The sequence below is a fragment of the Coregonus clupeaformis genome, chromosome 2 (assembly GCF_020615455.1).
Source record: "Coregonus clupeaformis isolate EN_2021a chromosome 2, ASM2061545v1, whole genome shotgun sequence".
In the NCBI taxonomy this organism is placed as follows: domain Eukaryota; kingdom Metazoa; phylum Chordata; class Actinopteri; order Salmoniformes; family Salmonidae; genus Coregonus; species Coregonus clupeaformis.
Window position 1 is genome coordinate 22325101 of NC_059193.1, and position 27167 is coordinate 22352267.

At 44.3% G+C, this 27167-nt stretch overlaps 2 protein-coding genes across 2 annotated transcripts; both read right to left on the reverse strand.

The window, feature by feature from the left end:
• Nucleotides 1-553: 553 nt before the first annotated feature.
• LOC121579842 (CCR4-NOT transcription complex subunit 6) lies at nucleotides 554-17369 on the reverse strand. The gene is made up of 12 exons (XM_041894769.2): nucleotides 17237-17369; nucleotides 16214-16338; nucleotides 15672-15858; nucleotides 15343-15428; nucleotides 15130-15234; nucleotides 14974-15042; nucleotides 14663-14820; nucleotides 14324-14478; nucleotides 13416-13570; nucleotides 7395-7628; nucleotides 6944-7152; nucleotides 554-5447 (listed from the first exon to the last, which is right to left on the reverse strand). Exons 2-12 carry the CDS (start codon nucleotides 16323-16325, stop codon nucleotides 5211-5213), a joined length of 1707 nt encoding a protein of 568 aa, XP_041750703.1. The 5' UTR covers nucleotides 16326-16338; nucleotides 17237-17369; the 3' UTR covers nucleotides 554-5210.
• A 174-nt stretch (nucleotides 17370-17543) lies between these two features.
• Nucleotides 17544-24397, reverse strand: simc1 (SUMO interacting motifs containing 1). Its single transcript, XM_041894768.2, has 9 exons — nucleotides 23790-24397; nucleotides 21522-23090; nucleotides 21114-21440; nucleotides 20207-20367; nucleotides 19943-20053; nucleotides 19633-19764; nucleotides 19334-19490; nucleotides 18906-18990; nucleotides 17544-18162 (listed from the first exon to the last, which is right to left on the reverse strand). The coding sequence occupies exons 1-9, from the start codon at nucleotides 23931-23933 to the stop codon at nucleotides 17954-17956; spliced, it is 2895 nt and encodes a 964-aa protein (XP_041750702.1). The 5' UTR covers nucleotides 23934-24397; the 3' UTR covers nucleotides 17544-17953.
• Nucleotides 24398-27167: the final 2770 nt, after the last annotated feature.

Here is a 27167-nt window from a genome sequence, read left to right on the forward strand (position 1 = left end):
CTCAGTGTGCGTGTGTGGCTCTAAATTCCTCTAATCAATAAGCACCTCATCATCAGTGTTAGTTCTGGATGCAAGGTGAGCTCACCCCACCGTCTGTTTCTGACTCTAAGGTGTCTATGGTTGTTCGACCCTAACCAAGACTCATTTTAAGGGTAAACACCTGCCCTACCTCAGCAGAAATGTCCCTTTTCATCCCAGAAGCCACCCTGTGACTCAGTATGTTGGATTGTACTGCAGTACATACGTTATACAGTATATGTTCACTGAATACCCCTACAGCATGTAAATGTACAACAGGTCTGTGTTCAACCCACATCATCCTTTTACAACTCTCAGTACAACTGTGTTTTGGTGATCTTAAAGCGCCACCTTGTGGTCATAAAAATAATATCTGCTTAGTGGTCTTCAACCCACTTGGGACATCAGGCTGCAACAATCTTCTGTCACTGGAGTCAGTCTTCTACCTATTGAATAATAAAACCGGTAGATAGATATAATACATCAGGGAACAATATTATGTAAGATCCACTGCAAAGAATCAGAGGGAAACAGATTCAAACAGTGTTAGAATTTATTTTCAACCAGAAGTAGGAAAATACATAGGTAGGTAGGAGCAAAGAAAACAAGCCAAATGTGTTAAACAGAAAATAGTCCAAAGACAGTCAAACAAAGAACGGTAAAGAATACAGAAAAAAACCTTGTTTACCATTCAGTCGCTTAAATGTGTTGTTTAAAAACAGCTGCCTTGATTTTATTATCTCTTTTGAACATTCTTTGAACATTGTGCCAGTGTTTTTTGCTGGTATTCCATGAATGGTAAACAAGTAGTTGGTCCAGTGTGTATGTACAGTGTATGTACTACTCTGCTAGCTACGGATTGACAATCCTGACCATCAAACTACCACCACTATCGGCAGGGAGGAGGGTGAAGCATAAATATACAAGATGGAGAGAGAAAATACTGGAATGGGGTGCTGGTTAGTGAGGTGGAAGGAATCAGCGGAAATTGCCCTCGGTTTAACAGGAAAAGTAGTTGAAAAATGGGTGACAAAAAGGTATTAGGTACGTTCCCAAATAAAACATTTTCTTAATGACTTTCTGGGGTATTATTGCCAACTTTCTGGGAAATGGAAATGACCTGTCTGAAATTAGGACTATTGAAAGCCAAACTCATTTTGACATGGACAAATGCAACGGTCATGTTGTTTAAGGGAAGTACTTCCTTTCCTTACAGCCCTACAAGTCATGCCAGTGGTATTTGGATGTACTGTATAGAAGGTTAAATAGGGTGCTTTACATTTGACAGGGAAAGCAGCTTTGGTGTGCACCTAGACAGGAAGCACAGTAAGAGTCCTATACAACACCTAGAAGCAAACAGTAAAAACACCTAGACAGGAAGCACAGTCAGAGTCCTATACAACACCAAGAAGCCAACAGTAAAAACAGTACAGCGTTCTAGAGTGATCACTAACTAACCAAAGCTCATGGAGACATCAAGCTGTGTTCTTCCCCCTCCTTTCTCCAGTCATAGAAACCAATGCTGGGAGTTCACTAAGTGAGGGTTAGGAGGCTTGGCGAACTACTACGTTTAACCACTGTGAAACAAGAACACAGTGAGCTGGACCAAATAGTACTCTCATCACAGGACCAGTCCATCTACCAGCACAACGTCTTTAGCTTAGTTTTACACTCGTTTCACACCAGTCAACAATAGTGCGGTCTACAACTGAATCATCGGCTAGTAAGACAAGAAAGGCTACCCTGGTCTAAGACAATAGCCTAAGCGACAATCCCAAAAAAGAAGCGGGGGAATATTTTTTTCTCAATATTCACATTTGGAAAGGTATATTACTCTTAGGAATTTTTCCTTCAATAAGCATTCTGAATCCAGTTTTAGAGCGACTCAAAGTCGACCAAGTCTACAGTATTTGTCCAAAAAAAAAGAAATCTACCAAAAAGAGAATAATTTGGTTGTTGGAGGTTGGATGAGGTATGGAAAAGCAATGAGTAAAAGTGAAAACAATGTAGCAATCGTAGAATATACACATTAAAAACACAATTCAACATTTTAGAAAGGAAACATGATACATATTTTATTCACACTTTACAAAAAAGCTAAGTCTTTAAATCTACTACAATACTATCAGCAATTCAGGGGTATCAAACCAGACACATTGGTTTCTGTTCAAAACAAATAAAACAACATATCAAGGGGGGAAGTAGGGACAGAAAAAAGCTTTTAAACAAGGACACATTTATATTTCCTATTTCAACCTTTTCCCCTCTGTAAAAATACATAAAATTCTAACTTTAGCACGGTGGCTTAAGTATCAAATTTACTTTAAAAGGCGATCATATTTTATTTCATTGACAAATAATTGTGGGATAGAAGGGGAAACTATCATAAGTGTGCATCATTACATTTCCTGTTAAAAAAACAGTTGCAACAGTCACCCACCATTGACATATTTCATGTTTTGGTCCCGGCGGTAACAAAACAGGGATAGATAATAGCAACATGTCTGTCTGTGTGGGCCACCTCACAGGCTGCCCTACAGATGGTATCAGGGTGGATGGAACCATACAGAGGCTTCAGTAGAGGGGTTAAAAAGACAGGACTAAAGTAATACACTTGACTGTTGTGTTTAGGGGGTAAGACATGGGGCTGGGGGGGGTTTATAGGGGAACATGCTTTTGTAGATTCAGAATTCAGATCAGCGGTGGAGGCCGGGGCAGGGTCAAGAGAGAGGCTCAGGGCTAGAGTACAAGGAGGGTGCAAAACATTATGGAACTGAGGGGGTTTACAAGAGGTCTTAGTTTACCCCCCCCCCCCAAAAAAAAAACTCAATCTCAACAAATATTCCATACCTGATTACTAGATCGCTCACCAAGGAGGTATATACACACATCATAACACAGCTCATACAAAAAAGAAAATCCCAAACATAACAAACCAAAAGGACATAAAATTTTCACAAATGTCTCGACAGTATTTAAAAATAAACAGAAGAGGTTGCTCCGGCGTTCACCGACTGTAAATAGTGCAAGACGACAACCTGCAATGGTGAGGCACAATGTTGCGGTTGTACAACACTGGAATTATGGGATAGTTGAGGTGCTAAATGACTAAAATGTAAAAATGTAAATAATCACTTAGGATAACTCTGAAATGACACCTTAATTCCCATGTAATGCACTCTTGCCCAGAGCCACATAGGACTGGTCAAAAGCAGTGCACTGAAGGGAATAAGGTGTTTTTGGAGACCTGGGCCGGCATCCACAAAGTATCTCAGTGCAAGAGGGCTGATCTAGGATCAGTTTTGCCTTATAGATCGAAATGAATAATATATGGACAGATCCTAGATCAGCACTCCTACTATGAGGCTTTGTGGATACGGACCCTGGTCTTACTTTGGCCTGAACTGTGAATGGATGAATGGTAGGTTGGGTTGGTGGCAGGCTGGCTTGTTAATAGAATGGGTGAGAAGCATCAGGAGGTTTAGTCAGTCAGTAGATCTATTTACAATCTGAGCAACATGGTCTCAATCATGAACGACAGTAGGAAAACAATCAATATTGACAGTTAACCTAGGGCGGGAGTGCTAAGTAGCGGCAGCGAACGCACGGAACAACCCCTCACGTCTTTTGTACAAGCTGGTAATTTGAATTCATCTTAACATTTCCTGGATAAAAATTTAGTCATAGTTTACAATACAATCCTGTCTTTTCCTCAAATTGGATCATAATTTACTCGAAGTACAAAAACCGCCAGAAAACAGGTCTTTAGTGGCTCATATACAATCATGTAAAGACTGAATCTACATTTATATTCTGTACAAACACTTGTGAAAAAAAAAACACTGCTGTAGAGTACGGAATTTATGGCTGGGGGAAGTCACTACTGGCCTCAAGAGACAGTGCTACAAGATGTGTGTGTCAGACTGTGAGAGGATTGCTGGTTTAAATTCCTGTAAACCCTCTGCTTAAAAAGCATCAAACTATGTGAAAAAATAAAGTTGAAAAATTCCCCCCCCCCCACATATTGCCTTGCCCCTCAGCCAAAACCCCATTCCCTATTACGAAAGGTGGTAACTGGTCCAAATGAAGTCATTAACAAGACAAAGTTCACGACTGTCGCGTACGCATACAGGAGGTAACAGTGTGCAAAAGGGGATGGCCACTAACATGTTATGCAACTAAAAATAATTACATTTGGTTTCAGTCCAGAGAACCCAGATGTTTCTAGCACTATGCCTGACCGGCAAGCCTAGAGCTAAGCTTGCCACACGTGGGTCCAGACAAGTGTATTTGGTGGTTGCAGTAGTCCTAAAGGATAACAATACGTCTAAAAACCTCAGCAGTGGCAGTCTTAATGCACCAGTGGGGTTGGTTTCAATTGCACCACTTGGACAGGGAGACAACAGACAGTTCTATTAGTCAACGCAGTGGACTGGTAGCACCAGGTGAGCACCACAGTCTTGGACCCACAGAGATGGGCCCTGTAGCACAGAGGAGGAGCGCTACTCTCTCCTACGGGATGCTATATGGTAGATATCTACCATAGATATCTAAGCACCATCACATTGAGCCCAGGGGAGAGAGAAAAGCGAAGGACCACCCCGAGCCTTGGCTGGTAGGGTGAGTCAGACAGACCGGTCTAATGCCGTTTTTGCTGGTTTGAGATTGGTATAGGACAGACCATCAGCTGGGAGCTTTAGAAGTGGTGTCCTTTCTCTCCTTGCATCATTAAGTGTGTCCAGCTCTCAAGTGATACAGGGTTTTTCTTGTGTCATCGTTCAAGACTGCACAGGTCATGTCAAAGACAACAAGAGTCTGGTGGTATTGCTAAAAGTAAATCTCAAAATATCTATAATGGGCCAAGGGGACATTGTGATATTGGATGCTACCATCCTTTCTATCTGTTAAAGAGTTACAAAAGCATTATGGGTAAGAATGACAGGGGAGGGGGATCCAAAACACAAGATAATATAATGGACAGACAGGATTTACTTTAGCATTATCAAAATCAAAACGACAATGAGGAAAATAAAAATATATATCTATAATAACAGAAATCCCTGTCGGCCAGACCTCACTGTATGGCTGATTCTTATTTTACAGGATGGTGCCTGTTGTCTTCCTCCCTCAGATTGAAGATGAGGGGAGAGGCTGAAGACCAGATCACAGCGCACCCTGGTGGTGCCTCACCACTACCTGCGGCCTCCAGGCAGGTGGATGCCGTTGACCTGGTTGTTGACCTGCCCATGGGGCAGGGTGCTGGGCAGCAGCAGCTCCAGCTGGGTGAACAGGGAGAAGTGGTCAGAGGGGATGTGGGGGTGCGGACAGCCGCTGATATTGTTCTCATGGAGCCAGTTGGAGTCCAGTGGACCCAGGATGCCCAACACGTTGAGCTGAGGCTTGGAGTAGAAGATGTAGTCAATCACACCCTGAGGAGACAGAGAAGAGGGGGATGAGTGAGGAGCAGCATTTCCTTTAGGGAAAATGTGTGCCAGTCAATTGTCAGACACCATAGAGATTTACTGGCCATATCTAACAGAAACCCAAATAAATCCAATCATGTGACTAATGCTGTTTTAGGAGTGCCCAGATAACATTACATTTTAGTCATTTAGCAGACATTCTTATCCAGAGCGACTTACAGTTAGTGAGTGCATACATTTTTCATTCTGGCCCCCCGTGGGAATCGAACCCACAACCCTGGCATTGCAAGCACCATGCTCTACCAACTGAGCTACAGGAGGCCTGGTAGTGACTGCAATAAATATTGATCTATACAAGCAGGAATGATAATCAATAATCCAAAGGACAAACTGCTACTCCTACTACATGTAACAGAAAGCCTACATGTCCAACATGATTTGTACTGGCAGTTTAGACCCCAAACAGACTCACGTTCACCGCACACTACCATCTCAGACTGTTTGCTAACCTTAGTATGTCAGCACAGAGTTTCTAAACCCAGCGGGCCAACAGCGCAATACTTCCGGGAACGCTTGCGACTCGACAGACCAGTCAATGAGCTGAAAAAGTATTCCTTAGGTTGTCCATTTGGAGCCAATGTCTTTAGTTGAACATGTTATTTGTCCAACCTTGTGAAAGTGACAAACTGACGCATTACCATTCGTCAAAACACCTTTATACGGAAGGAGTGCCTTTGATTTGATGGCCTGCACATGTGCAGCTCTGCCCGAGATGACCATTAGACACGATGACGTGTTACTGCGCATGAATTTAGCTAGCCAACATCGCCATGACATCGCCTACAAGTGTGATCGGGGATTTTTATTGGAGAAGCAGTTTCTACACATCTTCATACTAAACCATCATTAGCAAACTATTTCCTTTCTGAACGCACCCGCAGGCATTCGATTAAAGGAAAAGAGAAAGATAAATTATACTCTTCCTTAATGGACTGATATGACATTTCTGTACAACGTCATAAAATACCGGAACACTTCTCCCTGCAGGCATACAGCCGTGTCTGTCAACCTCACTGGTGCGGGCCGGTACCAGTGGATTCAATGTTGCAAGTTTGACCTCAAAACAGGCCGGCAGGGGAGACTGAGTAGGCTACAGAGATGATGCAATTGAAAGACAACATGCACCAACCTCCATGGAATGTGATTTACAGAATACATTTTCATCAGGATATGTTCTGCCAGACATTGTCCAGCAATGTTGTTGTATTTTGTATTTTTATTGGCCAAAAGCAGTCTATTATTTTATTGCACACAATGTCAGATTAGATTAAACCTTCACAACGCAGGTGTACGTTGCAGTAAAGACCGCCGACAACAGTGGGGGTTAGGTCAATTTCTATGTCGGAAAAACAGGAATTCCTGATCAATCAGGACAAGATCAAAGTAACCTGTAATACTGTCAGAAGGCCTCAGATTTGCCTGTAGGCACGCGCCTCCCTCACCTTGAAGTCAAAGGTGTAGTTGGTGTAAGGCATCAGGCTGTCCTCGTAGGCGCTCTTCAGCTTGAAGCCGTGGGTGATCCTGGAATTGGATGTGGAGTTGCCGTTCTTGCCGTTGCAGTTGAAGTTGGTGAGGCTGTCGAGGTAGCGCAGCTCCTTGAAGTCCTTGTGGGTGCAGTCCACTCCACCTTGACTCAAATACTCCACCACACCTGGGGGGGAGGGATAGACGGTAGGGGTTTACATTGTCCTGTTCAATATAGGGGAATTAGCCATCTAAAACATCCAATAAGACAGATGTTCATTCCCCATTGCCCTACTGAACACAACCATGGTGGTCAAGTGTCTATTCATTCCTTCATTCACAGTAACCGTCACCTACCAGGCAGCTAGTGGGCCCATCACTACACTGCTTGCTTATACCTTTCGCTTCCTTTCCACCACAGTCACTCACCAGAGTCTGGTAGAGAGTTGAGGTCGGCACAAAGCACTAGAGGGATGCTGTTGGTCTCCCCAGAGACAGAGGAGAGTTTGAGGCTGCGCGTGGCCTTGTCCACGATGTTCTTCACCTCAGACAGGAACATCATGGTCTGGACCAGCTTGACGTCGGAGTACTCCGGGTCCCAGTGCATGTGAGCGTTGGCCACCAGTAGGAGCTGTTTTTCCATGCCGTGCAGAGACTTCCCCGCTAGAGAGGAGAGATGGAGGGAGAGAAAGAAGTTTGGGGGTTACTTTAAAGGCAGAGCACAGCCAAGGGAACCTCTAGCCAGAGAAGTGCAGCAGCAGTCGCTCCCCTTTTGAAGTTCTAGGATTTAAGTAAAAAGGAGTTGTGGAACACACAGGGCCCTGGGGCTTTGGCTACTCGGACACTAACAAACAGATCAATCTGGTCTTGAATTCAAACAAACAATAGCCCAGGCCAATGAAGCAACAGATTGTACAATCAAAAATATATACATAGTGAATTTGGAAAGTATTCACACCCCTTGACTTTTTCCACTTTGTTACATTACAGCCTTATTATTTTTAAGAGAAAAAAAATCCTCAATCTACACACAATACCCCATAATGACAAAGCGAAAACAGGTTGAAATGTTTGCAAATTTATTTAAAAAAAATACATTTAAAAAACCTTATTCAGACACTTTGCTATGAGACTCAAAATTGAGCTCAGGTGCATCCTGTTTCCATTGATCCTCATTGAGCTGTTTCTGCAACTTGGGAGTCCACCTGTGGTAAATTCAATTGAATGGACATGTATAAGGTCTATATGGTCCCACAGTTGACAGTGCATGTCAGAGCAAAAACCAAGCCATGAGGTTGAAGGAATTGTCTGTAGAGCTTCGTGACAGGATTGTGTCGAGGCACAGATCTGGGGAAGGGTACCAAAACATTTCTGCAGCATTGAAGGTCCCCAAGAACACAGTGGCCTCCATCATTCTTAAATGGAAGAAGTTTGGAACCACCAAGACTCTCCCTAGAGCTGGCCACCCGGCCAAACTGAGCAATCGGGGGAGAAGGGCCTTGGTCAGGGAGGTGACCAAGAACCCGATGGTCACTCTTGACAGAGCTCCTCTGTAGAGATAGAAGAACCTTCCAGAAGGACAACCATCTCTACAGCACTCCACCAATCAGGCCTTTATGGTAGAGTGGCCAGACAGAAGCCACTCAGTAAAAGGCACAACAGCCCGCTTGTAGTTTGCCAAAAGGTACCTAAAAAAGGACTCGGACCATGAGAAACAAGATTCTCTGGTCTAACGAAACCAAGATTGAAATCTTTAGCCTGAATGCCAAGTGTCACGTCTGGAGGAAACCTGGCACCATCCCTACGGTGAAGCATGGTGGTGGCAGAATCATGCTGTGGGGATGTTTTTCAGTGGCAGGGACTGGGAGACTAGGCAGGATCAAGGCAAAGATGAAAGGAGAAAGTACAGAGAGATCCTTGATGAAAACCTGCTCCAGAACGCTCAGGACCTCAGACTCGGGCGAAACAACAACCCTAAGCACACAGCCAAGACAATGCATGAGTGGCTTCGGGACAAGTCTCTGAATGTCCTTGAGTTGCACAGCCAGAGCCCGGACTTGAACCCAATCCAACATCTCTGGTGAGACCTGAAAATAGCTGAGCACTGATGGCAATTTGCATATACTCCAGAATGTTATGAAGAGTGATCAGATGAATTGCAATTAATTGCAAAGTCCCTCTTTGCCATGCAAATGAACTTAATCCCCAAAAACATTTCCACTGCATTTCAGCCCTGCCACAAAAGGACCAGCTGCCATCATGTCAGTGATTCTCTCGTTAACACAGGTGAGAGTGTTGACGAGGATAAGGCTGGAGATCACTCTGTCATGGTGATTGAGTTAGAATAACAGACAGGAAGCTTTAAAAGGAGGGTGGTGCTTGAAATCATTGTTCTTCCTCTGTTAACCATGGTTACCTGCAAGGAAACACGTGCTGTCATCATTGCTTTGCACAAAAAGGGCTTCACAGGCAAGGATATTGCTGCTAGTAAGATTGCACCTAAATCAACCATTTATCGGATCATCAAGAACTTCAAGGAGAGAGGTTCAATTGTTGTGAAGAAGGCGTCAGGGCGCCCAAGAAAGTCCAGCAAGCGCCAGGACCGTCTCCTAAAGTTGATTCAGCTGCGGGATCGGGGCACCACAAGTGCAGAGCTTGCTCAGGAATGGCAGCAGGCAGGTGTGAGTGCATCTGCACGCACAGTGAGGCGAAGACTTTTGGAGGATGGCCTGGTGTCAAGAAGGGCAGCGAGGAAGCCACATCTCTCCAGGAAAAACATTCTGCAAAAGGTACAGGGATTGGACTGCTGAGGACTGGGGTAAAGTCATTTTCTCTGATGAATCCCCTTTCCGATTGTTTGGGGCATCCGGAAAAAAGCTTGTCCAGAGAAGACAAGGTGAGCGCTACCATCAGTCCTGTGTCATGCCAACAGTAAAGCATCCTTAGACCATTCATGTGTCGGGTTGCTTCTCAGCCAAGGGAGTGGGCTCACTCACAATTTTGCCTAAGAACACAGCCATGAATAAAGAATGGTACCAACACATCTCCCAATCATCCAAGAACAGTTTAGTGACGACCAATGCCTTTTCCAGCATGATGGAGCACCTTGCCATAAGGCAAAAGTGACAACTAAGTGGCTCGGGGAACAAAACATCAACATTTTGGGTCCATGGCCAGGAAACTCCCCAGACCTTAATCCCATTGAGAACTTGTGGTCAATCCTCAAGAGGCGGGTGGACAAACAAAAACCCACAAATTCTGACAAACTCCAAGCATTGATTATGCAAGAATGGGCTGCCATCAGTCAGGATGTGGCCCAGAAGTTAATTGACAGCATGCCAAGGCGGATTGCAGAGGTCTTGAAAAAGAAGGGTCAACACTGCAAATATTGACTCTTTGCATAAACTTAATGTAATTGTCAATAAAAGCCTTTGACACTTATGGAATGCTTGTAATTATACTTCAGTATACCATAGTAACATCTGACAAAAATATCTAAAAACACTGAAGCAGCAAACTTTGTGAAGACCAATACTTGTGTGATTCTCAACGTTTGACCACGACTGTAGACCTCTCACAAAGACACGGCGGTTGGAACCAAAAATCTCCAATTTGGACTCCAGACCAAAGGACACATTTCCACAGGTCTAATTTCCATTGTTCGTGTTTAAAGCCCAAGCAAGTCTCTTATTATTATTGGTGTCCTTTAGTAGTGGTTTCTTTGCAGAAATTTGACCATGAGACTGATTCACACAGTCTCCTCTGAACAGTTGATGTTGAGATGTGTGTTACTTGAACTCTGAAGCATTTATTTGGCCTGCAATTTCTGAGGCTGGTAACTCTAATGAACTGATCCTCCGCAGCAGAGTTAACTCTGGGTCTTCCATTCCTGTCGCAGTCCTCATAGCGCTTGATAGTTTCTTCAAGTGCAGTCGCAAAAACCATCAAAGTTCTTACATTTCCCATATTGACTGACCTTCATGTCTTGAAGTAATGATGGACTGTCGTTTCTCTTTGCTTATTTGAGCCGTTCTTGCAATAATATGGACTTGGTCTTTTACCAAATAGGGCTATCTTCTGTATACAACCCCTACCTTGTCACAACACAACTGATGGGCTCAAACGCTTTGAGGAAATACATTCCACAAATTAACTTTCAAGAAGGCACACCTGTTAATTGAAATGCATTCCAGGTGGGCAGGGGCGCAGCCATAGGCTCACCCACTTGTGAGCCAGGCCCAGCCAATCAGAATGAGTTTTTCCCCAAAAGGGCTTTATTACAGACAGAAATACGCCGTATTCATCAGCTGTCCAGGTGGCTGGTCTCAGACTATCCTGAATTTTGAGGTCCTGGTCTGGCGTGAGTACACATGGTCTGTGGTTTTGAGGCCGGTTGGAAGTACTTCCAAATTCTCTAAAACAACGTTGGAGGCGGCTTACGGTAGAAAGATTAACATTGAATTCTGGTAACAGCTCTGGTGGACATTCCTGCAGTCAGCATGCCAATTGCGTTGTGTGAAAAAAACTGCACATTTTAGTGTGGCCTTTTGTCCCCAGCACAAGGTGCACCTGTGTAATGAGCATGCTGTTTAGTCAGCTTCTTGATAAACCACACCTGTCAGGTGGATGGATTATCTTGGCGATGGAGAAATGCTCACTAACAGGGATGTATACACATTTGTGCACAACATTTGAGAGAAATAAGCTTTTTGTGCATATGGAACATTTCTGGGATCTATAATTTCAGCTCAAGAAACATGGGACCAACAATTTACATGTTACATTTCTATTTGAGATAAGATATAAGGCTACAGTAGACTACTAAATCAAATGTCCAGTGGCACACTGACTCACCTAATGAAGAAGCCATAGGCTACTCACGGTGATAGCCGATGAGCTACTTTGAAAAACAGTGCTGTTGTTCGCAAAATAAATTGGGAGTTGAGATTTTTTCGATTGGTTTTACAGACAGATTAGTCTTCTCTCTTCAGCAGTAGGCATTTGCTTTCCAAACTGTGCGTTCTCGCGGTTGTATTTTTAAATGTGTAAAAGGCAAGCAACCAACCATAGAAATAAAATCCATAGATGGCCAAACCCATTCAAATAAGGACTGCCAGATTATGTTTTATTATGCAGTTAATTTCTCTCATTAACCTCTTAAGGATCAACCCTTTTTTTCAATTTTCAACTAAAATGATATACCCAAATCTAACTGCCTGTAGCTCAGGACCTGAAGCAAGGACATGCATATTCTGGATACCATTTGAAAGGAAACACTTTGAAGTATGTGGAAATGTGAAATTAATGTAGGAGAAGTAAAACACATTAGATCTGGTAAAAAACATGCATTATTTTTGTTCCATTTTTGAAATGCAAGAGGAAGGCCACAATATAATATTGCAGTTTAGGCGCAATTTAGATTTTGGCCACTAGAAGGCAGCAGTGTGTGTGCAAAGTTTCAGATTGTGAAACATTGCAATACTGGACCATTTCGTATCAAGTCTCCCCAAATGTGTCGAATTGGTCAATTGATACATTTTCAAGTACATAACTATAGAGACCATACAAAAATGATATGGTAATACAAAATGTAAGTTTACACACTCCCAGGAATGTCATACATGATGGATCATTAGAGTTTATACACATCTAGATGGCCGGGTGGGTGTGGAGCAAGAGACCGCAAGGGTTCAAACTGTAAAACCCAGTTCCTACATTTGAATATAAAAATGGATTTTATCAAACTAAACTATGCAACATTTTATCTCTGGGACCCTCAGGATGACAACTCAGAGCAAGATTACTTAATGTAAGTACATTATTTACCTTCAGAGGTGAATGTATCAAACCATGTCCTTGATAAGTTTGTTGTTGTGCACTCTCCTCAAACAATAGCATGGTATTTTTTCACTGTAATAGCTACTGTAAATTGGACAGTGCTGTTAGATTAACAAGAATTGAAGCTTTCTGCCAATATAAGACATGTCTATGTCCTGGAAAGTTTTCTGTTACTTACAACAGCCATGCTAATCACATTAGCGCACGTTAGCTCAACCGTCCCGTATTCGGGACACCGATCCCGTAGAGGTTAATCAGTTACCCAATCAAGGCAGGGCCCCCCAGTTACACACGGGGGCTTCCTACCTCTTCTCCTCAGCCCTGGTAAGCCCCTATATTAACCCAGCCCTGGGTACACATTTAAAACAGTTTGGGAGACAGACCATTCCTAAGCATCGAGGATAAAGACACTACTACCCCCCCCCCCCATTTAGTTACAAAATTGTTACCCCATATTACTTACACTTTTCAGTCCTTTCAGTTTTATGAACTCCAAAGGAGTAAGAACCAGATGAAGAGGCAGATGCTAGGTGTAGGGTCTAGGGTGAGAAATAGGACAGGGCCATGGGCAGGGGCTAGAGTGAGAAATAGGACAGGGCCATAAGTACTCACAGGATTCCTCCATCATCTCCTTGCGGACCTCCAGCAGTACAGCCACCCCGATGTTGTCCTTGGTCATGACCCTGTTGAGCATGGCCTCAGAGCCCTCAGAGTTAGCCATGGCCAGCTGGTTAAACTCCACCGTATGTTTCTGCACCACGCTGAACCTGAGAGAGGGAGGAGAGAGCAAGAAGTCGACAAAACACGCTGGACAAGGTGGGATATTTGTGTCTAAAATTAATTATGAGAGAAATGGCAGTCGAAACCCCTTTATGCGCAAATATTGATAACCATCATATTGAAGTAAACTTTGAGTCAGGCGATGACATGTTGTCCTCCCACTACAACTCGGAAAAGCATGCAGTTTATTAGGCTACAGATTAATTAAGTTATGAACTTCACAGGGTGGTGAAAGTACACGGTGATGAGCTTGATGTTCCTTTTCAATAAATATCAAGGGTGTTATTCTGGTGACATGATGATCGATGCTTAGCTGCAGTTTGACAAATAAAAATTATTGCTCTTATCCATAATAAGCTCATCATGTAGGTAGCGAGCTGTTAGCTAGAGAGCATGTGTCAAGACCAGAGTGGGCACATTTGCTATATAACCCAACATGTGACAAAACCATCAGCAGAGTTGAAAATGCAATGGAAACCAATTTCACTTGCATTTTTTAATAGGTGCATGGGAATTTAAAACGCAAAAGGTATTTTATGTGCACTACGTTATCACGCACAGCCTTTTATCAGCAACTAGTCAATTTGATGGAAACATATCTGGTAGGAAAATGTGCATTGTTTTTATGCAGATTTTTGAATATTCACATGAAAATATTTCGCCAACTGGCTGGAAACCTAGCTATTGAGCATTGTGGAAAGGGAATTTTTTTTTTGACAGAACCTCTCAGCTGCACTCACTGTTCTGTCCTGTAGAATACTGCGCACCCGTCAACATGTTTGCGGTCTGACTCATGCATGGTTCTGGCTCGAGACTTGGGGCTGAAGAAGCCCTCGTAGCCCTGCTCCTTCAGCTCTGGCAGGAAGTACTGGTAGTACTGCTCTGTCTCCACTTCCTGTTGAAAACAAATCAATAAAATCCATAACATGTAAGTGGACAAATATGACTGAATGCACACATGTACCAGGGAAATCCGGTGTGCGCACTCTCAGGGCAATCAGTTACATTAATTGATCAGAGAGAAACCAAAACCAATAGGACAGAAGCTGTTTATCCCTGGTCGAGGTTAACACATGTACCTGTAGGCTGATGATGTCAGCGCTGCAGTTCATGATCTCCTGCATGATGGACTTCTTCCTGTACTCCCAGTTGAGGGCCCAGGAGGGGCAGTAGCCATAGAGCTGGCGTGTGGCGTACTTATCACACAACACGTTGTAGCACATTACAGAGAACAATGCTGAGAGGGCGGAACAGGGAGAGAGAAATAGGATATAGCATCTTATTCACCGTAATGATTTTTTCCCTCATTTACACTGGTATTGAATTGTGGTTTTGTGTGAAGTGCTGGGTTACTGTGTGTGTGTACAGGGACTGTATGCTGGTTTCTCACCAGAAGGCCTCGTCTGGTCAGGCTCCTGGAGTGCGATCCACGACCGGGACGGGGGCTGCTCTGTGGGGGCTGGGGAGAGGAGGGTTGTCATGTTAGCCATCGGTACTTTTTTATAATATCAAAAACGGTGTGTGAGAGGCAGAGAGGGTGACTTACTGCATTTGATTGAACCTGCCAGATTGTCCAGCAGGTAGTTGAGCAGTTTCCTGGTGCCATCATGCTCCTGGTACAGGCTCATGATTTCTTGTGCAAGTGGGTTTCCTGTTAGGAGTGACGATTACAATGTTGAACGACATCAAATAAACGCCACGGGATCAACAATGGGGTCTCCAGGACAGAATGGTTACCAAGACGATAAGCCACACTCACCTTTCAACCCCAGTGTTTGTAACTGAAACAGTTTCCCCAATTCGAATGGCAGAACCCGCAACTGGTTGTTATTTAAAAGCAGTTCCCTGTTGACGGACACATGGAAACGCAGGTGTCAGAGACTAGCATCCCTGACAATACTGCCCCTTCCTCAACCTTCCCATAAACAATGAACACATTGACCAGTCATCAATACAGGCAAAAGTAAATCCTCTGTGAGCCAAACAGGCTTTTTAAAATGGGACAATGGTTACTTTCAGGCACCAACCAGTTACAAGCCCAGTTTAGAACAAAGTGAATTGTGGGAAACATGGTTCCCAGCGAATCACCTGAGAGACACCATGTTGCCGAGCTCTGCAGGCAGGCTCCTGATCTTATTGGACGATAGATCCAGGTACAACAGGTTGTGTAGTTTGGCAATGTCGGGTGGGATGCGTGACAGACAGTTGTCAGCGATGTGTAGGGCAGTGAGGTGGGTCAGAGTCCACAGAGACGGACTCAGGCTCCTGACATTACCTGGAGACAGAGAGAGAGATATGGAGGGGGTGACCGGTAGATAAACATACACTGGTGAGTCATGTCTCTCTGTGTGATGGCTTTCCATGCAAAGCAGATACAGGTTTATTTCTACCCAATTTCAATGGACATAAGTACATGAGTAAACACACATGCTGGACTTCTCAGTCTACCTGGTCGAGCCAAAATAAAGACCTATAACATAGAGGCTCTTATCCTCTAAGGATGACTAGAATGCTGATCACTGAACAAAAAAGGTTGAGAAAAACGGGCCTAGACCATCCCCACATGCTGATTCCTAATATGAGAACAGCTACCCCCCCACAGCCTCCAGGCCACCCCCTGCCATGCTCACCAGTGATTTCCAGCTCAGGCCAGTAAGACTTCTTTCCATTGGCTGCCTCCTCAGTTGACATGATGGTGTACATCCGCCTGGGGTCTGGCGGGTCATATTTTTCTTTGGGCATTCCTGCTGTAACACTGTGTAGAAAATGTTTTTGTTTTTTTGTAACTATGAACAGTATCTACTTTTAAAATACATGTCAAACACATTGAGGTATACATTGGCCAAAACTGACATTTTTTAAGTATGACTGTTCACTAGTGCTACTTTACAAACATGCACAGACCATTCAGAACATCCTTGTTAACTTTTCAAGAGGGCGTCACTAGAGTTTCTGACAACTTCTGGAAATGAGGCTCAAGAAAGATGTGGCCATATTATTGGTTGGCGATAGTTACTAATTGCAGAAATAAGTCAGTTTCAATGTCTTGAGGAATGTATTGCTTTACAGATTAGCACCGAGTGATTTCAATAAAGTTGAATTTATATAATACTCACGTCATGACATAACAGTTCAGTTAACTAACTAGCCAATTAGCTTGCTACACACCAGGCCACACAAAGCAATAACAACCATCACTAACTAACTATAACACAAATTGGCTGGCTAACTAGCTAATTGAGTTGCGCGTTTAAGCCATCAAGTCAGGAAAACAATAGCTAAATAGCCTAGCATGTTAGCTAGGGGCTAGCTAGCAAGTTAGCCAACGGCCATTAATACCGAATAACTTCGCGAGAATGATAGTTAGCTAACCAATTAATTCTGAAGATATTAACGTTTGCGTACTTACTTTATAACTGATCATAACACATTAACTAGGCTGACTGAGCAACAGCTAACGTTAACTAGCTAACTCACTTATGTTATGGCTAACTAGCTAGCAAACCCCCGCTGAAAGCTAGCTAGCCACATTTTTCTAACCTTTCCGACTTCATATGACTAGGTAAGAAATATCCATGCAGTAGTAATATGAATCATGAGTTGTGGATCGGTTTCAACCAAATAAACTCGTCGCCAGCGTTGATGATTTTTACCTGCAAACGCATACCAAATCGCGAGAACGTGTGCGTGCTCTCTTTTGTGTCTACTTGCTTCACTCGTTTCCGCTGCTGTATCACAGGGACAAAACAAGCATCATGGCGACTGTCAGGAATTTTTTTTCTTCTGTGATGACAACGCTTGATGCTATTGGCTGGCTCGTGGACGGACCGCACCACTTATGGGACTGCAACATCTGCTGTTGAACCAGAACGTTGAACATTTATGAACCATGCGCAACTTCCAAGGGTGTTCAAGAATAAACAGCTGTTAATCAAACTGCTATGATATTACATGTCTCTGCGCTTATTAAGAGGTGAACCATTCATTGGTCATTGTAATGAGCAAATCATGGACACTGTAATCCAACCCCTAATGAAGGAGTAGGCTGAGCTATACACTACGTTCTTCATACACTTGTTTCTTTGCTTGACTGGAGACCATGCAACCTATCAGCATATGGGTCTTGAATTACTGGCTTACTTCATATGGTGCAGGAAAAAGAAACAGAGCCTTAGATGCAGTCAGACTGTCTACACAGGTCCCACCAATACTAAGTCATAGCAAACACAGATAAAAGACCATTACTTAAAAAACAATAAATATTTATTTAAAACAATTAATTGGTGGAAAATTTGAAAAATGAATCAATCATTACAAAAATAAATAGAAATCAATCAACGGCCGCTTGAACCCAAGCGCTGAGCTTATCGTCAATGCGAGGAGGCCAGCAGGTGATCCTGCAGGTAGGTGAGGGACTCGTGGACATGTGGAGGCAGGTCTTGGCCCAGGTCAGCCTGGGCTCTGGACAGGATGGCCTCTATAGCCTCCTGGACCGCCAACCGCGACAAAGAATCATTCACCGTCTGGATCGGAGCGCGACCGTAGCCCCATCGCTCGGTGACTGCAGAGCGCAGGTGACCTAGAGGTTTCAAGGGGTCAAAGAGCAGATGGGTTAGGACAGGGTTTCCCAAACTAGGGGTCGCCTGATTTGAAAATAGGGTTGCGAGAGAAAAATCGTGCTTGGTTCATAGAACCGGGGTAACGTCAGTAACCTCCGGTAGCCGCTAGATGCGGTTGTAATAAACAGAGTGGTTTCTGTTTTCTTCCTACAAATGTGGTTCTATCTTTTGAACGGTTTAAGCAACAAAATATATATATATTTTTTTACATTTATGACCCCATCACTGAAAGATAAGACTCTCAGGAACACGTATGTATCTTCTGTTTCCCTTTACAATGCCCAGAAGGCTCACTAGAACAGAGTGGACAAGACCAGGCACTAAATCAGACTGGAGAAAAATAACATCAATGATGATCTTCTGAACTTCCTAATACCTTTCTGTTGCATTTCAGTCACTTCAAACCATACTTCCTTCACACTGAAATACTGTTAAAACTACTGTCAGACTGATTTGTAATAGCCTGTCATAGACACAATTATAAAAGTAAACATTGGCCGTTAATTACATCACTTTTTTTTTTTTTTTTTTAATATGGTGGGGTCGCAAATTCTTTTAAATATCAAAATGGGGTCGCGGGCCAAAAAAGTTTTGGAACCCCTGGGTTAGGAGGACAAAACTAAGGGGAAAGCCTAAGAGGCTGTGACCAATGTAAACTATGTTCAATAAGTTGTTTTGATGGGTGAATCGTTCAGTGGCCCACCTTTCATCACTTCCTCGTAGCTCAGCAACAACATCCATAGTAGTTGGACCAACTCCTCCCACTTTTTCCAGCTCTCAGCTCCATCCTGAAGAACAATAGAGACGGACTGAGCCTTTGCTACATTCCTTTGACTTTTCTTAATATTTGAGTAAAGAAATTGGTCTGTGTACTGTTTTTCAGATGCCATAGAAATGAACATGACTTCCTTCATCAATTCTAAATAGTTTCTAGCGCTAGTACTCACCGTAGGGTCAGGTGGGAGGGTGGTGTTGTGCAGTGCTAGTACTCACCGTAGGGTCAGGTGGGAGGGTGGTGTTGTGCAGTGCTAGTACTCACCGTAGGGTCAGGTGGGAGGGTGGTGTTGTGCAGTGCTAGTACTCACCGTAGGGTCAGGTGGGAGGGTGGTGTTGTGCAGTGCTAGTACTCACCGTAGGGTCAGGTGGGAGGGTGGCGTTGTGTAGGAAGTGTAGCAGCAGACTCAGAGACATGGGCAGAGGGGTCTTCTGTGGACTTGCATGGTGCAGCAGGTGCTCTATCAGCTTACACCTCAGTAGTCTGCTCTCCAGGGTCTCCAGCAACAGCAGCCTGGGCAAGAGAGGAGAGGTGAAGCGTTGATGCCGTCTGTCTCTACACAGCAAGCATAGTCCTCCTGACACTTCCATCCATCTCAACATCCCCTCCATCCTCCAAACTACACCCACCCCCCCTCCCTTCCTCCATCCCTGACCTGTGTTGTCTCAGACAGACAGTGCTGATAAGCATGTGGAAGAGTTCCCCGGAGAGTTTGCTGGAGTTGAGAGCTGGGGAGCGATCCACCTCCAAGGCCAAGGACAGCATCTTCTGGAGGAGGAACACCATTCTGACACACAACAAGGCAGAGGACACACACACACACACACATTGGCTGTGTGTACTCTGTTTCTATTCTGTATCCTTCAAACTGATCTGATATGACGGATGGGGTGCTATATTTTCAGTCTCAAAACAACGAGTTAAGGGGTGTGGAATGTTGTATGCAGATGTAATTTTTAACTCACTTTAGATGTTCATCTTTTTCCTTCTGTGTTTTCACCTCGATGACAGCAGACATGTTGTCTTTGTCCCCTGTTGATTTCACAATAGCAGCAAAGAGCCAATTGATAACATCTCTGATGGAAGGGAGGGAAAAGATTAACAAAACAATTAAACACTAATTCATTGTCATACAAACCTCAACATAACGCACCTCCATCTCGTTTCTCAGGAACTTATTGAGACAAATATATATATTTTTTTCATTCTCCTGGACACACAATGCTCACCTGACCTGGGTGAACCGTACATCACATGACAGGGTTGCCTTGGCGATGGAATGGTGGAGATCACGGAAGGAGAGTTTGACCCGGAAGTCATCCTCCATGGTCTGGACGACGTACTGCAGCAGCATACGCACCACCTCACAGCAGAGCCTCCTACCACGGCTCTAAGGAAGAGGAGAATGGAGGGGAAGGGCATGTGGTCAGTTATTACATTTACGTCATTTAGCAGACGCTCTTATCCAGAGCGACTTACAAATTGGTGCATTCACCTTATAGCCAGTGGGATAACCACTTTACAATTGTTTTTATTTATTATTATTTATTTTTTTTTGGGGGGGTAGAAGGATTACTTTATCCTATCCCAGGTATTCCTTGAAGAGGTGGGGTTTCAAATGTCTCCGGAAGGTGGTGAGTGACTCCGCTGTCCTGGCGTCGTGAGGGAGCTTGTTCCACCATTGGGGTGCCAGAGCAGCGAACAGTTTTGACTGGGCTGAGCGGGAACTATGCTTCCGCAGAGGAAGGGGAGCCAGCAGGCCAGAGGTGGATGAACGCAATGCCCTCGTTTGGGTGTAGGGACTGATCAGAGCCTGAAGGTACGGAGGTGCCATTCCCCTCACAGCTCCATAGGCAAGCACCATGGTCTTGTAACAGATGCGAGCTTCAACTGGAAGCCAGTGGAGTGTGCGGAGGAGCGGGGTGACGTGAGAGAACTTGGGAAGGTTGAACACCAGACGGGCTGCGGCATTCTGGATGAGTTGTAGGGGTTTAATGGTTATCCTAGTGAAAGCATAATGCCCCTGTAACCCTGATGCTTGTGGAAACGTTGATTCTCTCACTGCTCTAATAACAACTGGGTGTATAATCATAATCAATTGTTCAGGTGCTGAGAGAGGCCTGTCACTCTCCTTACCTGTTCAGCATCCATGACTGACGTCAGCAGCTCCCAGTCCCATGGGATAGTGGTCTGATCGGTGTGATTGTGCCTCTGGGTCCTCATGAGGAGAGTGTAAGCTTCCAGACAGAGAAAGTTGGGACACTGGGGGTCCAGCAGGATGCCTCTGAGGAGGTGGGTGGTGATGTCGATGGGGGGGAAGAAGCGGGGCTGCAGCAGGTCAGACAGCAGCTGCAGGGTACCCTCTGGGTAGTTCTCCTCCATGGTGCTGTACACCAGGCTCAGGCTCTGTCTGCACAGAGGCTCCGGGTCGCCGAAACCATTGTCCTCCTCTTCCTCATCCTCCTGGAGAAGGAGAGAGAGAAACAACATGAGAGAAAGAGAGAGAAACCACATAGAAGAGGGGAACATGTCTCACCTACTTACCAGGTCCTGAACAGGTCCAGCCATCAGCTGCCTCAGTTTCCTGAGCTGGATTGGACACACATAGCGCCTGTCCTCTCTGCTGACCTCCATGTCATCCTCACCACCTCCTCTCTCTCCACCCATCTCCTCTCCTTCACTGCCATCCCTCCATGCAATAGTCATCAAGCCCTCAGCCCCCAAACCAGCCTGGCTGGTCTCAGGAGATCTGGGCCCTGCCTCCACATCCATGTCCTCAGACTGCAAAAACATGGGAGGGTCACTGGGGATACTACTACACATGTACGGGGGGCTATCCATAACCAGGTCCGCCTCAGTCTCATCCACAGGCCAGTCTGGGGACTCCCCAGCTAGGATGACTGTGGACGTAGGGCTGGGGGTCCGGTTGGGCTGGCTCTCATTATTGCTATGAGTTCCTCCCATGCAGGGGCCAGGGGAGGTAGATCCAGTGGTTAGCTGTGGAGGGAGGGGGGGAGCCTGCTGGTCTGGTTCTATGGAAGGAGAGCAGGGCCTGGAGTTGGTGCGGTGTAAGGCCTCAAGTTGATTTATTTCCACCAACAGCGCTGATCCGGTGCCATTGGTAGGGGAGGTATAGGGGTAGACTGGATCCTGTTTGAGACTGTGTGTACTGTTGGGGTAGTTATCTGGGTCACTCTGGTTGAGACACACTGTCTGATCATCAGGTAGAGGTGGAGAGAGAGAACTCTCAAAGGGGATGTGTGTAGGGGAATAACAGGTGTCGTTGTGCTGCGTTTCATGTGCACCCCAATCCTCTGAGAACCTGAAAGGGTCCGGGTCTACATCATCAGGGACGTAATAGGGGCTGTCTAGGCTTTGGGGGGAGAGGGAGAGAGTAGCATCAAGTAGTGATTGTGGGGACCCTGGTTCTTCCCTTTCCTCTACGAGAAGAGGTTTGTCCGTTGTAAACATAGATTCTATTTCCTGCTCTTCGAATGCATGCTTTTCTACTTTTCCAGTGCAGCTTGTCTGAGCTTTATTTGGAATGGTTATAGAGGTTTGGGTCTTGGACTTGAGGCATTCTGGCTCTTCTTTCCCTTCACACAGTGGTTGAGAAGTTATACCCGAGCACTGTTGTGACTCCCAAGTTATCTGGTAAGAGGAAGACCCTGAGGCTCCTGCCTCCTCTGCAGGCGGTTCAGATTTAGGCACACTTGGTGATTTGACAGGACATTTTGGATTGTCTGCGTCTGAGCTTTTCACAGCGTTCTTGACATCTGGTGGTCCAGTTGAAGAAGAATCCCTGAGAGAACTCTGATTGGACTCAAGGATGTCACTTTCTTCTGCTTTTAAAATAGCTTTGTTCTCCAACTCTTGTTCAGTTGGGGAGCAGGACAGAGAACCTGGACTTATGGTATGTGGTCCTTCGTGTTTTGAAAGTCCCTCAGTCTTTTTCTCTCCCTGAGGTAGTGGACTCACCGGCCCTGGATCCGAGTGATCAGAGAGGTTGTTGTCACTCAAGTCCACCACTTCTACAGGCCCACCTGGGTCCCTCCTCCTGCGCCTCCTTGGTGGTGTTAGAGCCCACCTCCGACCAGTAATGTCAATCACAAACTGAAAGAGACAGGTGAACCACAGAACTAGAATGAGATTCTAATTACTATGAGGTAATATCAACATAAAGTATATTACATTTAAGTGTTTGCATAAATTTGCATTGACTGATCTCAGGTCGCTGAATATGTATGCCATCGACTGCAGACGACATTATTTAATATTGACAATATCATTAAAAAAACAAAAACATTATCTCTGGCTTGACCAGTCACGTCGTTATAACGGCTAGCTTCCTAGCTAGCTAGCTGTACAAAGATTTGGTCTACTCTCAAACTATTACCAGGTAAACGTGGTCAAGTCAAGTGGTCCAGTGGCTACACCACATTGAATATCTTCAACAAAAATGTAGTTATAATTTTCCCAATTTTATAAGAAAAGTTAGGTCGGGTCAACGATTTCGGTAAATCCCAAACTGCACCTGAGGAGTTAGTGAGTGAGTGAAGTGGATCAACCAATGACAGTAACAGTATCGACAGTGTATGGCACGCGCCCCGCCCTCAACTAGTTTTGCATTACATTAACTATAATTTGCAGCTAATTAACTAACTGTCAGTGCCAACAAAATTTTTCTAAACAACGACATAATTTGGGCCTGCAAACTACCTACTCTTGTGTTTCCACACATGCCATGTGTCAAACATACCTCCCCTGTTGTAGCCTCCGGGTAGCCCTTGCAACTTCACGGGGAACACTTACCGGTGTGTAGGCAGCCAGATTGACCCATCCTCCTCTGATAAATGGTCTTGCCTCGGCCTTGTTCTCGGTGTCATTGTAAACACCTACAACTTCAACATCCGAGTCCTCTCCGCTCCCCGAGCTGAGCGAAATTACATCCTCCATCTCTGTCAACTTCTCAAGTTAGCTAGCCATTTAGCTAGCACCTAGCCAGCGAACCAGCTGGAAGCACTCATTTGAGTCTGATGGTCCGATAGCTATCTAACGTTACTAAAACAAACCGAGCAAATTATATCCATTTTATGAAATCGATGCAGTAAATAAAGAGATGATTCACAATATTTAGCAAGTAGCCACAGAACAAAGCAAATCGGTAAACTTTCGTTTCGTTTTTGCGGTCACGCGATACTTTAGCTAACGTTACATGGACTTCTTCCGTTTGTGACACCTGCCGCCGCTCCGCTGTGTACGTTACTTATTCTAAGTATTTTGATAATAGCGGTTTCTAAATAAGAGATTTCACGCCTAATCAAGTTTCTTTACCATAACCAGCCAATTCTAATTACAAAGTGTAACGGTGATTGAAACTGTGCATCTAGCTAGCTACATTTTTCCATGTCCTTGTTTTGAGCTGGATCATACTGGAGGAAGCTCTACCAGTAGAGGGAGCTGCAGGTCATGAACTAGTAAAGTAGAAGTAGCGCAAAGAGGAGACCTTACATATTCTGTGCCAGGCCACAAGACTGCATCTTTCTGTAATGCATGTTTGTGTGGGGAAATATGATTAATCTTTCCCTGCAATACTATGTTTAAAAAATATATATAATGGTACCACCAATTATGTTATGTAAAGGCAGTAATGTGTGTGTGTGAGCTGTGTAGTTACTGTGACTCCAGGGTGATGGAGACTACAAGAGAGGTATCTCCCTCAAAACAAAACATTGTGACATGTCACGCACTGCCCTCTCCTCCCTGGTCCCTGGGATTTACTTCTGACACTTTACGGCCCCTGACGAACATGATAAAAGAGGCCAATTATCAGTGACCTTCAAAGCCTTGGGCCATAATGGCACAAACCACACTGTGACAGAGAGGGGAAACAGCAATCAGGAAACAGCTGTAATTAGCTGTGAGCAGCAGGGGCACAACTTTGGTTTTAGAAGTGGGGGGGGCATAACCTGGTGGGGAGGTCTTGGAGTCCTTCCCCACAATTTGTTTTGGCATCTAAAACAAATTTCCTGCATGTCTACACAATCTATATAATATGACGCATGGCCCTTCTAGCCATCTCTATTTAGAACAACAAAAAGTAAGCAAAAATGCCCACGGTCATCAAGCTAGGTAAGAGACCATTATTAAATATGTTTAAGTGATTGAAAAGACTGAACTAGATCAAAGGTAATTCAATAATCAGTATTGTGTTGCACCTTTAACCAATAGCCTAACAAATGAACAACTCTTTAAAAAATAAAGTACAAAGACGTAACTTTTGATTGTCGTTATCAAGACATCCTCTATATCAAATTTCATCCAGACCGCCCAGCCAGCCTGAGCCACCTGCACGCCCGACCCCCACCAGTCTAGTCAATAAATCAACTCTCTCCCCAACACAACTACCTTCCCACCTTAAAAAAACAAACAAAAAACTGGTTTGGAAACAAAAAACACACAAAAAAAACTCCACCTACACATATACATTAACACACAGAAACAGCACATCCTCCATATAATTAATCTCATAGGCCTAATAGTACTGTAGAGCTGTTTTTACTTGCACACAATATAGCTGGGTCGCCCTGTCCTGCCCCTAGGGGTCCACCACCCTGCAGCCTCCAACCCAACACACCCCACTCAGCTTGAGGGTCTTAGTGAAACATTCATTATTGGTTTCAGCCTCCGGTGTGTTAGGCCAAGGCCAGAGTGACAACCCACAGGACGGCAGACCCCCAGGGCCAGGACTGAGCAGCCCAGCAGCTAGGGATTGCTTAAATAGGTATCTCCCCTGATGTGGGCATGTTTTCAATACAGACTCCTTTTGTCGAATTCCCTATATGGCATCCAGACCTTATGAAAGTTGCCCAGTATACACATAATCTTGTAATAAATCAAATCTAGTGATACATAACTTGACATTTCTGCCATCCATTGTGACATTGTGGGAGGATAACCAACCTTACAATGAATGGCAATGCATTTCTTAGCCGCTATAGATGCTAGGTTACACAGTTTCTTCTGATAACAGTCTCCAGTATCAACATTTCCAAGCAAACAAAAGAGGAGAATCTGTAGACATGCTGATATAAAAGAACATACTCTTTGCCAGAATTCAGACAGCCTTCACAAGACCATAACATATGCAAATATGTCCCCTTTTGTGTTTTACACCTCCAACAGAGGAATTACATTTCTGAGTGCATGTTATTCAGTTTCACTGGCACATAGTATGTTCTATGGATGGTCTTAAACTGCAGTCATTTATGTCTGAGATTATACATTATATACATGACTGGGCATTCAAACATAGCTGTATCCATTCATCATCATCAATAGCTACTCCCAGGTCTTTCTCACATTTTTCTTTTACATGTTTTGTGTCATTGGGAAAAGCCTCTGTCAACCCTTGATGCAGTTTGGAAATCTACTTTGGAGGTTTGTCAGACTTCCTTAAAGTAGTTTAAATCTTTGAAGTTTCTGGCTTGTCCAGTGTTTGCTGCACATAGAGAATAAAGTATTGTACAGTGGGGAAAAAAAGTATTTAGTCAGCCACCAATTGTGCAAGTTCTCCCACTTAAAAAGATGAGAGAGGCCTGTAATTTTCATCATAGGTACACATCAACTATGACAGACAAAATGAGGAGAAAAAATCCAGATTTTCACATTGTAGGATTTTTTATGAATTTATTTGCAAATTATGGTGGAAAATAAGTATTTGGTCACCTACAAACAAGCAAGATTTCTGGCTCTCACAGACCTGTAACTTCTTCTTTAAGAGGCTCCTCTGTCCTCCACTCGTTACCTGTATGAATGGCACCTGTTTGAACTTGTTATCAGTATAAAAGACACCTGTCCACAACCTCAAACAGTCACACTCCAAACTCCACTATGGCCAAGACCAAAGAGCTGTCAAAGGACACCAGAAACAAAATTGTAGACCTGCACCAGGCTGGGAAGACTGAATCTGCAATAGGTAAGCAGCTTGGTTTGAAGAAATCAACTGTGGGAGCAATTATTAGGAAATGGAAGACATACAAGACCACTGATAATCTCCCTCAATCTGGGGCTCCACGCAAGATCTCACCCCGTGGGGTCAAAATGATCACAAGAACGGTGAGCTAAAATCCCAGAACCACACGGGGGGACCTAGTGAATGACCTGCACAGAGCTGGGACCAAAGTAACA